This window comes from Chlorocebus sabaeus, chromosome X (genome assembly GCF_047675955.1).
Source record: "Chlorocebus sabaeus isolate Y175 chromosome X, mChlSab1.0.hap1, whole genome shotgun sequence".
Lineage (NCBI taxonomy): Eukaryota > Metazoa > Chordata > Mammalia > Primates > Cercopithecidae > Chlorocebus > Chlorocebus sabaeus.
In genome coordinates, this window is record NC_132933.1 from 96,074,137 (window position 1) to 96,091,386 (window position 17,250).

At 39.5% G+C, this 17,250-nt stretch overlaps 1 protein-coding gene across 2 annotated transcripts in view; it reads left to right on the top strand.

Moving 5' to 3' along the window:
- The window catches only part of LOC103232059 (LINE-1 retrotransposable element ORF1 protein), a 47,385-nt gene that overhangs the window by 20,834 nt on the left and 9,301 nt on the right, over positions 1-17,250 (top strand). Inside the window, exons 5-6 of one of the 2 annotated variants that reach the window (XM_073013636.1) lie at positions 2,619-2,651; positions 5,018-11,861. The exons of the other annotated variant lie outside the window; for it this stretch is intronic. Of the exons in view, the coding sequence (XP_072869737.1) occupies positions 10,400-11,350 (951 nt within the window). The 5' untranslated portion in view covers positions 2,619-2,651; positions 5,018-10,399 and the 3' untranslated portion in view covers positions 11,351-11,861. Of the gene's footprint in view, positions 1-2,618; positions 2,652-5,017; positions 11,862-17,250 lie in introns of those variants that run through there. 2 annotated transcript variants of the gene reach the window in all.

Sequence of the window (17,250 nt, forward strand, 5' to 3'; positions counted from 1 at the left end):
TAACACTTTTCCCCAAGTTTACTCTTCCCACTCATTGAGCTGATTAGTCCATAATTATTTCTCTTTCCTCAAACCGCCAATACCACCTCTCCCAACTTATTCTGAGCCAATGAACTTGCTTTCCTTCTGTCATGTTCTTAAAATGAAGGAACTATCCTTTGCTTAAAGCTCAATGCCTTCTTACCATCCCCTCTTACCTTCTCTTCTCCTTTAGTCTTTCTCCCCTCCCCACGCCTAAATCATTCTATGAAACCAGTATGACCCTAATACCAAAACAAGGAAATGACATAACAAAAAAATACAGAACGATGGATGTAGATGCAAAAATCCTTAATGCAATACTAGCTAACCAATCCAACGGCATATTAAAAAGATAATACATTATGATCAAGTGGGTTTTACACGAGGGATGCAGGAATGGTTTAACATACGCAAGTGAATAAATGTGATATATCACATAAACAGAATGTTTTTTTGGGTTTTTTTTGTTTTGTTTTTTTTTTTTTTTGAGATGAAGTTTCACTCTGTAGCCCAGGCTGGAGTGCAATGGCACGATCTTGGCTCACTGCAACCTCTACCTGCAGGATTCAAGTGATTCTCCAGCCCCATCCTCCTGAGGAGCTGGGATTACAGATGCATGCCACCATACCCGACTAATTGTTGTATTTTTATTAGAGACTGGGTTTCACCATATTGGCCAGGCTGGTCTCAAACTCCTGACCTCAGGTGATCCACCAACCTCAGCCTCCCAAAGTGCTTGGATTACAGATGTGAGCAACCACACCTGGCCCACATAAACAATTTTTTTAAAAATTTTATGATCATCTCAATAGATACAGAAAACACATTTGACAAGATCCAGCATCTCTTTATAACAAAAACCCTCAAGAAAACTGACATAGAGGGGACATACCACAAAGTAATAAAAGCCATCTATGACAAAACCACAGCCAACATCATACTGAGTAAAAGTTTAAAACATTTTTCCTGAGATCTGAAACAAGACCCACATGCTCACATTCACCACTTCTATTCAACATAGTACTGGAAGTCCAAGTCAGAGCAATCAGACAAGAGGAAGAAATAAAGGGCATCCAAGTCAGTAAAGAGAAACTGAAAGTGTTGCTGTTTGCTGATAATATTATTGTATACCAAGGAAACCCCAAAGTATCATCTAAAAAGTTCCTAGATCTGATAAATAAATTCAGTAAAGTCTGAGGATTGAACATCAATGTACATAAATCAGTAGCACTGCTATACATCAATGATAGGTAGGCTGAGAATCAAATCAAGAACTCAATCCTTGTTACAACAGCTGCAAAAAATACATAAAATACTTAGGAATATACTTAACCAAGGAGGTGAAAGATCGCTACAAAGAAAACTACAAAATACTGCTGAAATAAGTTACAGATGTCGCAAATAAATGAAAACCCATTTCATTTTCATGGATGGTAGAATCGGTATTGTGAAAATGGCCATAGTGGCCGGGTGCGGGGGCTCACACCTGTAATCCCAGCACTTTGGGAAGCCCAGGTGGGCAGATCACAAGGTCAGGAGTTTGAGACCAGCCTGGCCAATATGGTGAAACCACATCTCTATTAAAAATACAAAAATTAGCCAGGTGTGGTGCTGGGTGCCTGTAGTCCCAACTACTCCAGAGACTGAGGCAGGAAAATCACTTGAACCTGGGAGGCGGAGGTTGCAGTGAGCCGAGATCGCGCCACTGCATTCCATCCTGGGCAACAGAGCAAGATTCCCTCTCAAAAAAGAAAGAAAAAGAAAAGAAGACGACTGTATTGTCAAAAGCCATCTACAGATTTGTGAAAGGAAACTATCTTGGGGCCCCAAAATCACCAAGGAAAACTCAAGCTGGGAACTGCTTAGGGCAAATCTGCCTTCTATTATATTCAAAGTCACTACTCTGTTCACTGAGATAGATGCATATCTGATTTGCCTCATTTGGAAAGACTAATCAGAAATTCAAAAGATGTAACCATTTGTATATCACCTATCTGTGACCTGGAAGCTCCCTCCCCACTTCCAGTCTTCCTGCCTTTGCTTCAAGTTGTCCTGCTTTTCCAGACAAACCAATGTACTTCTTACATATATTGATTGATGTCTCATGTCTCTCTAAATTTATAAAATTAAGCTGTGCCCTGACCACCTTGGGCACATGTCGTCAGGACTTCCTGTGGCTGTGTCAAGAGCGTGTCCTCAACCTTGGCAAAATAAACTTTCTAAATTAACTGAAACCTTTCTCAGATTTTCGGATTTCACATTTTTGGTAACCACGGGGGGAATTTTGAGTGGAGATGTCCCTGACCTTTGACAAATCTCCTATTACCAGCATGAGCTATCTTTATGGCTCGAATCAATAGGAAAATTTGCTGAGGTTTGTGAGTACACCCTCCAGAGAATCCCTAATCTCCCAAAATTTGGTCGAGATCCAAAGTTTAATTTGCTGTGCAACTCCTCTTTTGTTTTTTGGAGATTTATTTGCTTGAAACAGGAAGGCAAGTTTTCCTGCTTCCATGACAATGGAAGGTAGGTAACTCTTTTATAGAATTTGAGCTTGCTTCCAACAGGGAAGATGAATTTTGTTTTCCTGCTTCTAGGAGAGCAGTCTACAGCCTGAGACTCATCACTAGGTAAGAAACTGCTTTGGGATTCTGTCTTGCAAATTCCTTTTAGATGACTAAAGTTAGCATTTAACAACCAGCTGGTGTTAATTTCTGCCTACACGTAGAACAGTCAGAGATTGTATAATTTGTGTAATCATTGTTAGTTTGGCAGCATTTTGTCCTAGCTGAAGTATGGTAATAAGATTTTAAAAGTTAGGCCAGGCACGGTGGCTCATGCCTGTAATCTCAGCACTTTGGGAGGCTGAGGTGGGCACATCGCCTGAGGTTGGGAGTTCGAGAGCAGCCTGACCAACACGGAGAAACCCTGACTCTGCCAAAAATACAAAATTAGCCAGGCATGGTGGAATATGCCTGTAATTCCAGCTACTCGGGAGGCTGAGGCAGGAGAATTGCTTGAACCCTGGAGGTGGAGGTTGCTGTGAGCCGAGATCGTACCATTGCGCTCCAGCCTGGGCAACAAGAGTGAAACTCAAAAAAAAAAAAAAAAAAACCCAAAGATTAAAAAAATTGTTTTTAAAGGAGTTCAATGGTTAAAAAGTCAGCTTAATTAAAAGGCTAACATCCAAGAGGTATATGGGTATGTGTGCATGTTTGTATTTGAAAGGCCTTCATGTTTTGAGGGGGGTTTTGTTTGTTTTTCTCTCCTAAGACCTTGTTTTTTTTTTTTTTGAGCAAACTTTTTTTTTCCTTTTTCTTCTCAGTCGACCGAATTTTATGTTCACCTCAGTTTTTTGGTTTTTTTTTTTAATAAAATAGTTACTGCAACAGAGGCTACCCTTTGGTTTTTAAGGAAGAGTGTAATTTAATTCTGTGTTTAATTTGGCTCAAAGAAAAATAAAAATATCTCCCTCTAGCACCACCAGACTTTTCCTCTCTGTAGTTTATGATGTAAATTTTTTTATTTTATTTTCATTTGAGTTGTTTATTTTAATGTGCAAATTTAAGGATATTTAGCTGACAACTGTCTAGGGTTGTGAAACAGGTTATCAAGAATCTGAAAGTCTAAGATGGGAAAAAAAAGAAGGGAGTCATTATAAATCTGTAAAATGTACTTCCCTCGGCATGTCTAATACATTTTTATATGTATTTAGGTGTTGTGTACAGAATGTTTCACTACTAAAAATACATAAAAGAATTCTAATTGATTGTCTTTAATAAGTGCTTAAATTAGATACTAAAAAAGAAATGATGAGTTAAATGCTTTTTCAAGTTTATGTAACTTAAGTAAAATCTTTAATAAATAAGTTAGTTTTTAAATTATTGGTAAAGTAATATTAAAAATATCTTAAGAATTGCCCAGCATACATTTTTGTTTGCATTTATTAATCAAGCAATTTTATACTTATCCCTGACAAATAATATAAGGTGTCAAAATTTTGGCATAGGGGTTACAAAACTATACACCCAGCCCAAAACAGAATGATCTTTGCTTGTGCAATTTTTAATAAATCAGGCATTGATATGGGTTTAATGAAAATAGCTGCATCTTGAATTTAGTAAAATTACCATAACTTCTAATCCTGTGGCTTTAGGCAATCTGGTTCACAGATAATAAGGAGGTTAGTTTTGGGAAAGGACTGTTACTGTCTTTGTTTCAAAGCTAAACTATAAACTAAGTTTTGCCCAAAGTTAGTTTGGCCTATGCTGAGGAATAAACAAAGACAGCTTGGAAGTTAAGAGCAATATGGAGTAAGGTCAAATCTTTTTTCATTCTCTCAATCATAATTTTGCAATGATGGTTGTATAACTTTATATCATGACTGTTGCAGTTTTCATAAATAATCTAGGTAAACAATTAAAATAAAATTGGTAAATGTAATGGGATAAATACATGTAAAACAAACTGGTCATAATTTAGAATATAAAGTTATATTAAATAGTAGATATTTTATTATTTCAGTATTTTTCAATAAATATATATAGTAGGAAAACATCCTTACTAAAGAAAAAAAAAGTGTGTCCTTTAAAAAAAAAAAGTGATTAAGTTTTGTGTAATTCAAACCTTATTTAAAGGTTATATATAAAACAAGGTGAAAGAATCCAGGAATAAAAAAAAAGATGTAAAGAAAGTTATAAAAGTAAAGAAGTATTTTTTAAGGTAAAAAAGCTAAACATAAATTATTTTTTATGAGAATCTTGTGTGGTAACATTAGTCCTAAAATAAAACAACTGGTTGTTTAAAAAGGAGGGATGTTGAGAACAAATCAGAAAGTCCGACCATGTCATGAACAGTCAGTGTAAGTCACAATAAGAGGATTTATATATATATTTTTTAAAAAAACTTTTATATAATCAAGTTGTCATACTATTAAGTTTTGCTTTACTTAGGAAAACAAAATGATATTTTTTTCTCTCTCTCTTTTTTGAAACAGAGTCTCACTCTGTCGCCCAGGCTGGAGTACAGTGGCATGATCTCAGCTCACTGCAACATCCACATCCCGGATTCAAGCAATTCTCTGCCACAGCCTCCCAAGTAGCTGGGATTACGGGCACCCACCACTATACCCAGCTAACGTTTGTATTTTTAGTAGAGATGGGGTTTCAACATCTTGGCCAGCCTGGTCTTGAACTCCTGACCTCATGATCCACCTGCCTCAGCCTCCCAAAGTGCTGGGATTACAGGCGTGAGCCACCATGTCCGGCCAACTTTTTTTTAATTAAGGTTATTATATTCATGTTCTGTATGTGCTTTTAAAGTCCTTGTAACATTGAGTTACAGGGCGTTAACTCCTGCATTAAAGACACCAAGTCCTGCTAAGTCTCAAACACTGACAGCAATTAAAGCCTCCTCAAAGTACAGCCCACAGTGTGGAAGTGGGCCTGAGCATAGGGGCTCAAAGGCCCTGTCACAGAGTTTTTGTGAGTTTAAATACCCACACTGGGGTACGCCCTATGTAAGTGAAAAGGAGGAAGTAAAGTTACAAAGTCATTTACTCAGTGTACGAACTATGGAGAGGATATTTCCTGTTATAGCTCAAGTGTGAATCAGCCTTATGTTCCCTGCCTCCAGACCCTATTTTCCTGCCTCATCTCTACTATACATTTCGGGGAAACATATATAGTGAAATTACAAACATTTCACTATACCAACCTCATTTCGGGGGCAAAGAGGAATAAATGGGGAAGGGACACAATAAGGGCTACAAATTCATATTGAATATTTTATTTCCTTTGAGAAAACAGAAGGATATAGTCCCAGCTACTTGGGAGACAGGGGAAGGAGGACCCCTTGAGCCCAGGAGTTTGAGTCCAGCCTAGGCAACATAACCAGATCCCAGTGTCAATCAATTAATCAATGACTGAAAGACAAAAGGAAGAACAGCAGCAGTAGCAACCTGGCCTGAGAATGAGAAAATATTACTTTAAGGCCTGACTTACAGGACATTACTGTAGTACTGTAAATCCCTTCTCTCTCTGGATCTGATTCACACTCTATACAAATGAGAAAGTAGATTAGATAATCTTCAGGCCCACACAGCTCTGGAATTCTATTAATCTGTGTAATCAAAGGCCATGGCTTACATAGGTTAAAACCTTAATATGTCATATACCTAGTTAACAATTTTCTATGTATCCAATCAACAAATTGACATTTCACTTACAGGTGCAGAATGAAACAGGGAATTACACAAAAAACAAAAAGGGCCAGACACAGTGACTTACACCTGTAATACCAGCTACTCGAGAATTTGAAGTGGAAGGATCACTTGAGGTCAGGATTTTGAGACCAGCCTGGACAACATAGCAAGACACCCGCCTCTAAACACACATACAAGCACACACACACACTATGTATCACTATGTATGTGTGTGCATGTGGGTGTGCATTTCCAGGACAAATTAGCTACAAGATCTACTCTATATATATATATATACACACACACATATATATATGTTGAAAATGAGAGTACCCTCCACAGTGTGGGTGTGTCTATATATAGACACACACACATACATATATGTACACATATACATATGTACTTATGCATGCACATATATATGTATACATGTATATACACATATACATATGTGTATAGATATATATATATGAAATAAAACCATTGAAACAAAAAGGGATGTTGAGGGACATGACATGAAGCATAATGAGCTGGAAATTGTAGTAAATGCTACAGGAGTAGTAAACAGTGAAGCTGGAAAAGAACCCAGTGTTGCAGAACTTTTCCTTAGTTCAGCTAAAGAAAGAGTTCTTTGTCCTATGGCCATGAAAATTCAGGTTTGCAAACAATTTAAGTGGTGAGTAAAACAGGGTTTTATTGAGTGAAAAAAGGAAGAAGAGGGGGAAACAGGGACTCTCGAGAGGCCAGAGGCCCTCCGCTAGAGTGCTTCCTGCCCACCATAAATCCCAGGTTCTACCCAGGAAGAGGAGGAGCCTGGCTCCTCCCACTACAAAGGGCGGGAAATTCTGTGGTTCCACTCTAGTGGGCAGGCCGCTTGGAGTTTCTTTAGGGACCCCCCACTCACCTGGCTGTATAGTTCCTAGCAGAAAGGGCCATTGTCAGAGGCTTCGGTTGCATGACTGTTTAGAGTTTGATGGCCTAAAGGCAAGAACAAACAAATCAAGTTGTTAGAAAACATATATCAAAAAGAAACAAAGGGGAGGTAAGGACAGCTCAAAAATTCCAAGGCCTTTTTCCAGTTTGCACAGGGAGAGGGAGGCCAAAAGCCCAACTGGTAAAAATGACTTTTCCCTTTGGCTAGCATGTTGGGCTTCTGGGTTCCCTTCCCCTGAGTCCAATCCTAAGCCATCCAGTTTAAGGTTTGGGAAATTAACTCTTTCCAGTTTAGAGGATGCATCTGAGGGGAGTCTCCAATAGTATGGAGACACAATTACCAATCAGTGAAGAGAGAACTGAGGAGGGGAAAGGAATAAAAGAAGGCACTTTTTGAAGGAGTCCCAAGGGTTTAGGATGCATTTTAAAGGGGTAGAGACTGAGGCTGAATGGCTACCCATCTAGAAAGAGGGAAGCAGGTGTCTCTGGTTTCCTTTCCTTCCTAGCAGATACCGGGTGTGAGAGAGAGAGAAGAGCATCCTCTTTCCCTCTTCTATCCTTGCATCCCCGAATCCCAGTGACCTTGGCAGGTCCACCATGAGTACCAAAGCGGCTTGCACCCATGAAGCAGGGGGCCTAGGGAATAGAAATTACCTGCTCTGACCTATGGCTCTTTCCCACCTACTGTCAGTAGCCTTGGAGTTTCCTAGACCTCATTTATGCCATGGATATTATCCATGAAACAAGAAGCTTCAGGTTGGCTTAATCTACAGGAATCAGCCACACTCACCTGTGCTGTGCCTTTTAACCTCTGTTATTGTATGCCTCTGGATTGCTCAGATCCAGTTTTCCTTCCTCAGGTTTTAACCTGAAGGTTGGAATTGAGTTTGGAAAAAAAATATGTCTCGAGAGTGTTGCGTTAACTCGTTATTGTAAGCCAAATGCTAAGGTGCACCTGTGGACCTCAGTCTTCCTCCAGCAATGGAGAGAAAAGGATGTCTTGCAACACACCCAGATAACTGGTGGCTATAGTGCTTGCTAAGGTTTTGGTGCATGGTGCTTGGCTTTGGTGAGTTCCCTTGGTCTTACTTTCCCAAAAAGAAAAACTTCTCTTGATACAAATCCTATTTATTCTCATCACCTGGCAGGATTTGCAGGATAATTGCTCAGAACTAGAATATTGATCCAGATTTTTACATTGCCCATTCCTCTTGTTCTTTCGGAGGTGCAGCTGGAGATTGCTGGTTGGTTCACAGGAACAAGCAGGGTTAGCCTAAAATGTAGGCGAAAACTTGAAAACAACTAGTGAGTTTAGAATTTAATAACAAATGTATGATAAGTTTTGAAACATGATTTCTCTTTCTCCAGTCCTCATTTTTGTTAAAAAATCATTATAGGACTGAATGGTTTGAAATTTATACTTTAGTCTTATACATGGCCTGATTATCTGCATAAAGTGCAGCAAGAATAATTATTTCTACATAGGCCTTCTAGATTGGCTTCAATGGAATTTTGTTCCACAAGGAATCTTAAATAAGACCTTTTAAAGCTGAGCCCAGCCATGGGTTTATATCCCCAAATACCTGTGAGTTGGGTGATTCTCTTCTCTTAAAGCCCCAAGATAAACTTGGAGCTCCTAGACCTGTTAGAATGTGACATTCGTTACTGACCACAGGTCAGGAACACTTTACAGAGACTGTGGAGATGAGGATATGAGGCCAGTTTCCCCACTGGGTTTTAGTGGCTCTGCAAGTTTAGATGACTCCTTAAAGGAAAGCATACCCTTCCAGTTAAAGCCTTGGTAAAATTACCAGTTTTTCCAATTGTGTCCTGTTGCAAAAGAAAAATTGACTTTTTTTTTTTTTTTTTTGGAGATGGACTCTTGCTCTGTCCCCCAGGCTGGAGTCCAATGGCATGATCTCAGCTCACTGCAACCTCCACCTCCCGAGCTCAAGCAATTCTTCTGCCTCAGTCTCCCAATTAGCTGGGGTTACAGTCACTCACCACCACGCCCAGCTAATTTCTATATTTTCAGTAAAGATGGGGTTTCAACATGTTGGCCAGGCTGGTTTTGAAATCCTGACCACAAATGATCTGATGACCATGGTCTCCCAAAGTGCTGAGATTACAGGCGTGAGCCACTGCGCCCGGCCTCAAAAATGGATTCCTGTTGCACTGATGCAAACAATTATATTGCCATAAGTTATGAATACTCACGGAATAGGAACAGCTCCAGTCTCCAGCTCCCAGCGTGAGCGACACAGAAGACAGGTGATTTCTGCATTTTCAACTGAGGTACTGGGTTCATCTCACTAGGGAGTGCCGGACAATTGGTGCTGGTCAGCTGCTGCAGCCCGACCAGCGAGAGCTGAAGCAGGGCGAGGCATCGCCTCACCTGGGAAGCGCAAGGGGGAAGGGAATCCCTTTTCCTAGCCAAGGGAACTGAGACACACAACACCTGGAAAATCGGGTAACACCCACCCCAATACTACACTTTACCAAGGGTCTTAGCAAACGGGCACACCAGGAGATTATATACCACACCTGGCCGGGAGGGTCCCACGCCCACGGAGCCTCCCTCATTGCTAGCACAGCAATCTGCGATCTAACTGCAAGGCAGCAGTGACACTGGGGGAGGGGCACCCACCATTGCTGAGACTTAAGTAGGTAAACAAAGCCACTAGGAAGCTCGAACTGGGTGGAGCTCACAGCAGCTCAAGGATGCCTGTCTGTCTCTATAGACTCCACCTCTGGGCACAGGGCACAGCTAAACAATAACAACAACAAAAAGCAGCAGAAACCTCTGCAGACGCCAACAACACTGTCTGACAGCTTTGAAGAGAGCAGTGGATCTCCCAACATGGAGGCTGAGATCTGAGAAGGGACAGACTGCCTGCTCAAGTGGGTCCCTGACCCCTGAGTACCCTAAGTAGGAGACATCCCCCACTAGGGGCAGAACGACACCCCACACCTCACACAGTGGAGTACACACCTGAGAGGAAGCTTCCAAAGAAGAATCAGACAACTACACTCGCTGTTCAGCAATATTCTATCTTCTGCAGCCTCTGCTGCTGATACCCAGGCAAACAGGGTCTGGAGTGGACCTCAAGCAATCTCCAACAGACCTACAGCTGAGGATCCTGACTGATAGAAGCAAAACTAACAAACAGGAAGGACACCCACACCAAAACCCCATCAGTACGTCACCAGCATCAAAGACCAGAGGCAGATAAAACCACAAAGATGGGGAAAAAGCAGGGCAGAAAAGCTGGAAATTCAAAAAATAAGAGTGCATCTCCCCCTGCAAAGGAACGCAGGTCATCGCCAGCAACAGATCAAAGCTGGAAGGAGAATGACTTTGACGAGATGAGAGAAGAAGGCTCCAGTCCATCAAACTTCTCAGAGCTAAAGGAGGAATTACATACCCAGTGCATAGGAACTAAAAATCTCAAAAAAAGAGTGGAAGAATTGATAACTAGAATAATTAATGCAGAGAAAGCCATAAACAAACTGACAGAGGTGAAAACCATGACACGAGAAATACAAGACAAATGTACAAGATTCAGTAACCAACTCGATCAACTGGAAGAAAGAGTATCAGCGATTGAGGATCAAATGAACGAAATGAAGCGAGAAGAGAAATGTAAAGAAACAAGAAGAAAAAGAAATGAACAAAGCCTGCAAGAAGTATGGGATTATGTAAAAAGACCAAATCTACGTCTGATTGGGGTGCCTGAAAGTGAGGGGGAAAATGGAAACAAGTTGGAAAAGACTCTTCAGGATATCATCCAGGAGAACTTCCCCAACCTAGTAGGGCAGGCCAACATTCAAATTCAGGAAATACAGAGAACGCCACAAAGATACTCCTCGAGAAGAGCAACTCCAAGACACATAATTGCCAGATTCACCAAAGTTGAAATGAAGGAAAAAATCTTAAGGGCAGCCAGAGAGAAAGGTCAGGTTACACACAAAGGGAAGCCCATCAGATTAACAGCCGATCTCTCGGCAGAAGCTCTACAAGCCAGAAGAGAGTGGGGGCCAATATTCAACATTCTTAAAGAAAAGAATTTTAAACCCAGAATTTTATATCCAGCCAAACTAAGTTTCATAAGTGAAGGAGAAATAAAATCCTTTACAGACAAGCAAATGCTTAGAGATTTTGTCACCACCAGGCCTGCTTGCAAGAGACCTTGAAGGAAGCACTAAACATGGAAAGCAACAACTGCTACCAGCCATTGCAAAAACATGCCAAAATGTAAAGATCATTGAGGCTAGGAAGAAACAACATCAACTAACGACCAAAATAACCAGTTAATATCATAATGGCAGGATCAAGTTCACACATAACAATCTTAACCTTAAATGTAAATGGACTAAATGCTCCAATTAAAAGACACAGACTGGCAAACTGGATAAAGAGTCAAGACCCATCAGTTTACTGTATTCAGGAGACCCATCTCACATGCAGAGACATACATAGGCTCAAAATAAAGGGATGGAGGAAGATCTACCAAGCAAATGGAGAACAAAAAAAAGCAGGAGTTGCAATCCTAGTCTGATAAAACAGACTTTAAACCATGAAAGATCAAAAGAGACAAAGAAGGCCATTACATAATGGTAAAGGGATCAATTTAACAGGAAGAGCTAACTATCCTAAATATATATGCACCCAATACAGGAGCACCCAGATTCATAAAGCAAGTCCTTAGAGACTTACAAAGAGACTTAGACTCCCATACAATAATAATGGGAGACTTCAACACTCCACTGTCAACATTAGACAGATCAACGAGACAGAAAGTTAACAACGATATTCAGGAATTGAACTCATCTCTGCAGCAAGCAGACCTAATAGACATCTACAGAACTCTCCATGCCAAATCAACAGAATATACATTCTTCTCAGCACCACATCACATTTATTCCAAAATTGACCACGTAATTGGAAGTAAAGCACTCCTCAGCAAATGTACAAGAACAGAAATTATAAGAAACTGTCTCTCAGACCACAGTGCAATCAAACTAGAACTCAGGACTAAGAAACTCAATCAAAACCGCTCAACTACATGGAAACTGAACAACCTGCTCCTGAATGACTACTGGGTACATAACGAAATGAAGGCAGAAATAAAGATGTTCTTTGAAACCAATGAGAACAAAGATACAACATACCAGAATCTCTGGGACACATTTAAAGCAGTGTGTAGAGGGAAATTTATAGCACTAAATGCCCACAAGAGAAAGCAGGAAAGATCTAAAATTGACACTCTAAAATCACAATTAAAAGAACTAGAGAAGCAAGAGCAAACACATTCGAAAGCTAGCAGAAGGCAAGAAATAACTAAGATCAGAGCAGAACTGAAGGAGATAGAGACACAAAAAACCCTCCAAAAAATCAATGAATCCAGGAGTCGGTTTTTGGAAAAGATCAACAAAATTGACAGACCGCTAGCAAGACTAATAAAGAAGAAAAGAGAGAAGAATCAAATAGACGCAATAAAAAATGATAAAGGGGATATCACCACCGACCCTACAGAAATAAAAACTACCATCAGAGAATACTATAAACACCTCTACGCAAATAAACTAGAAAATCTAGAAGAAATGGATAATTTCCTGGAAACTTACACTCTTCCAAGACTAAACCAGGAAGAAGCTGAATCCCTGAATAGACCAATAGCAGGCTCTGAAATTGAGGCAATAATTAATAGCCTACCAACCAAAAAAAGTCCGGGACGAGATGGATTCACAGCTGAATTCTACCCGAGGTACAAGGATGAGCTGGTACCATTCCTTCTGAAACAATTCCAATCAATAGAAAAAGAGGGAATCCTCCCTAACTCATTTTACAAAGCCAACATCATCCTGATACCAAAGCCTGGCAGAGACACAACAAAAAAAGAGAATTTTAGACCAATATTCCTGATGAACATCGATGCAGAAATCCTCAATAAAATACTGACAAACCGGATTCAGCAGCAGGCTGGTTCAACATTCGCAAATCAATAAACATAATCCAGCATATAAACAGAACCAAAGACAAGAACCACATCATTATCTCAATAGATGCAGAAAAGGCTTTTGACAAAATTCAACAGGCCTTCATGCTAAAAACGCTCAATAAATTCGGTATTGATGGAACGTACCTCAAAATAATAAGAGCTATTTATGACAAACCCACAGCCAATATCATACTGAATGGGCAAAAACTGGAAAAATTCCCTTTGAAAACTGGCACAAGACAGGGATGCCCTCTCTCACCACTCTTATTCAACATAGTGTTGGAATTTCTGGCTAGGGCAATCAGGCAAGAGAAAGAAATCAAGGGGATTCAGTTAGGAAAAGAAGAAGTCAAATTGTCCCTGTTTGTAGATGACATAATTGTATATTTGGAAAACGCCAGCATCTCAGCCTAAAATCTCCTTAAGCTGATAAGAAACTTCAGCAAAGTCTCAGGACACAAAATTAATGTGCAAAAATCACAAGCATTCTTATAAACCAGTAACAGACAAACAGAGAGCCAAATCAGGAATGAACTACCCTTCACAATAGCGTCAAAGAGAATAAAATACCTAAGAATCTAACTTACAAGGGATGTAAAGGACCTCTTCATGGAGAACTACAAACCACTACTCAGTGAAATAAAGAGGACACGAACAAATAAAGAACATTGCATGCTCATGCATAGGAAGAATCAGTATTGGGAAAATGGCCATACTGCCCAAGGTAATTCATAGATTCAATGCCATCCCCATTAAACTACCAATGACTTTCTTCACAGAATTGGAAAAAAACTGCTCTAAAGTTCATATGGAACCAAAAAAGACCCCGCATTGCCAAGACAATCCTAAGCCAAAAGAACAAAGCTGGAGGCATCACGCTACCTGACTTCAAACTATACTACAAGGCTACAGTAACCAAAACAGCATGGTACGGTTACCAAAACAGAGATATAGACCAATGGGACAGAACAGAGCCCTCAGAAATAATACCACACATCTAGAGCCATCTGATCTTTGACAAACCTGAGAAAAACAAGAATGGAGAAAGGATTCCCTATTTAATAAATGGTGCTGGGAATGTTGACTAGCCATAAGTAGAAAGCTGAAACTGGATCCTTTCCTTACTCCTTATACGAAAATTAATTCAAGATGGATTAGAGACTTAAATATTAGACCTAAAACCATCAAAACCCTAGAAAAAAACCTAGGTAATACCATTCAGGACATAAGCATGGGCAAGGACTTCATGTCTAAAACACCAAAAGCAAGAGCAACAAAAGCCAAAATTGACAAATGGGATCTAATGAAACTAAAGAGCTTCTGCACAGCAAAAGAAACTACCATCAGAGTGAGCAGGCAACCTACAGAATGGGAGAAAATTTTTGCAATCTACTCATCTGACAAAAGGCTAATATCCAGAACCTACAAATAACTCAATCAAATTTAAAAGAAAAAAACAAACAACCCCATCAAAAAGTGGGCAAAGGATATGAACAGATACTTCTCAAAAGAAGACATTCATGCAGCCAAGAGACACATGAAAAAATGCTCATCATCACTCACCATCAGAGAAATGCAAATCAAAACCACAATGAGATGCCATCTCACACCAGTTAGAATGGCAATCATTAAAAAATCAGGAAACATCAGGTGCTGGAGAGGATGTGGAGAAATAGGATCACTTTTACACTATTGGTGTGACTGTAAACTAGTTCAACCATTGTGGAAAACAGTGTGATGATTCCTTAAGGATCTAGAACTAGAAATATCATTTGACCCAGCCATCCCATTACTGGGTATATACACAAAGGATTATAGATCATGCTGCTATAAAGACACATGCACACATATGTTTATTGTGGCACTATTCACAATAACAATGACTTGGAATCAACCCAAACGTCCATCAGTGACAGACTGGATTAAGAAAATGTGGCACATGTACGCCATGGAATCCTATGCAGCCATAAAAAAGGATGAGTTCATGTCCTTTGTAGGGACATGGATGCAGCTAGAAACCATCATTCTCAGCAAACTATCACAAGAACAGAAAACCAAACACTGCATGTTCTGCCTCATAGGTGGGAATTGAACAATGTGATCACTTGGACACAGGAAGGGGAATATCACACACCAGGTCCTATTGTGGGGAGGGGGGGGAGGAATAACATAAGGAGATATACCTGATGTAAATGATGAGTTAATGGGTGTAGCACACCAACATGGCACATGTATACATATGTAACAAACCTGCACATTGTGCACATGTACCCTAGAACTTAAAGTATAATTTTTAAAAAGCAAAATAAATAAAAAAAGAAAAGAAAATGTGGCACATATACACCATGGAATACTATGCAGCCATAAAAAAGGATGAGTTTGTGTCCTTTGTAGGGACATGGATGAAGTTGGAAATCATCATTCTCAGCTAACTATCAGTTTGGAGAAAAGGTGTTTGCCAGATTATTAACTGCCTAGCAGGTACCAGGAGATGTGTTAATTTGCTCAAGCAGTGAATCCACATCTAGTAGAGGAGCTTCCATTGGAATCATGACTCATTTAATTTTATGATATTCCACTGTAATTTTGCAAGACCCATCTCTCTTCTGCACACGTAAAATGGAAGAGTTGAATTGGGAATGTGGTAAGAATCAACATCTTTGAATCTTTCGAGTCTTTGATGGTGGCATTAATCTCTACAGTCCTTCCAGAGATGTAGTATTGCTTTTGATTTACTATTTTCCTTGGTATACACAACTCTAATTGCTTCTGTTTGGCCTTTCTCACTATAACTTTCACTCTTCTGATTAGAAAACCAGTGTTGAGATTCTTCCAGCTGCTAATTATTTCTATTCTAATTATGCATTCTGGAACTAGAGAACCACAGAATGAGTTCAGGGCCCCACTGGACTCACTGAAAGATAGACCTCAGCAAAGATTTCATTGATCACCTGACCTCCATAGCCCTTACTCTGACTAGAGAGCCTCCCCTTTATTCAAGGGGTTCTGGGTTTGTAAAATGGATGAAGCCTGAAAATTAACTGAGTGTTATGGGGTTTTTTTTCTTTTATGATTCAAATTAGACTTTTGTTTATTTGAGCTGGACATTTTCTGCTTATACAGATTAAGTAAGATTTAGTAGCTTTCTCATCTATTTCACTTATGGGAACACAACAATTAACTAGCCAATACCATAGTTCTGCATGAGTCAGATTTTTCTGATTGGGGCTTTTACACTGCTGTTCATTACAGTAAGTATACTCACCTTTCTTTTAATGGTTTTGCGCCGCAACTTCACCCCTGCTATGTCAAGATCCAATTATACCTATTGCATTTAAGTTTTCTTATTGAGCGATTGCAGGTTTCACTGTAAGGTCTGTCCTACAGAGAAAAGCAATCATGGAGCTCTTCAAGGATGCTGGGGATCACCTCACAAATCTATTTCCCAAAGCACTGGTAAAAGTTACACTTTGTAGACTCTTCCAGCGTGGATGAGTAAGGCTTAAATGACAAATCTACTCTAGTATTTTAGTCTCCCTAATCCTGTGAATTTCTTCTTCTCCATTAAACCAAGAGTGTTTGAGTATTTCCGAGTCACTCATAATTGGATGTCTTTTATTTAACATGAATTTATTCAGCCCATAATTCCAGAACTTGCATAAATGAAAGAGTTAACAAACAGCAGAGACTGTATATGTGTGGTATACGATTTAAGAGCAATGATAGCTCAAGAAATAGGAGTGAGCAATGTAGGGAAGGAAAAACTATGGGCTGTTTTATTAGGTATGTGAGTCTAAAATTTAGATGAGGTGTTATTAAAAGAGAAAATGTATCAAAGATATGAAGATCATACATGAGGAAATTCCTAGAGAAAGACTTTAATATAGATAATGCAATACACTCAGGAAATAATTATCTGATGATTAATTTTTAAAAGTACTACTTTTAGTAGACCGTTATGCAGTAAAATGGGACAATAGTGGTCATAGACTGTTAATAAGGATTAAATTAAGTGACCAATAAGGTAATTACACAGTATAATGGGAGGATGGTGGTAACAGACTGCTAATATGGATTAAATTAAGTGATTGA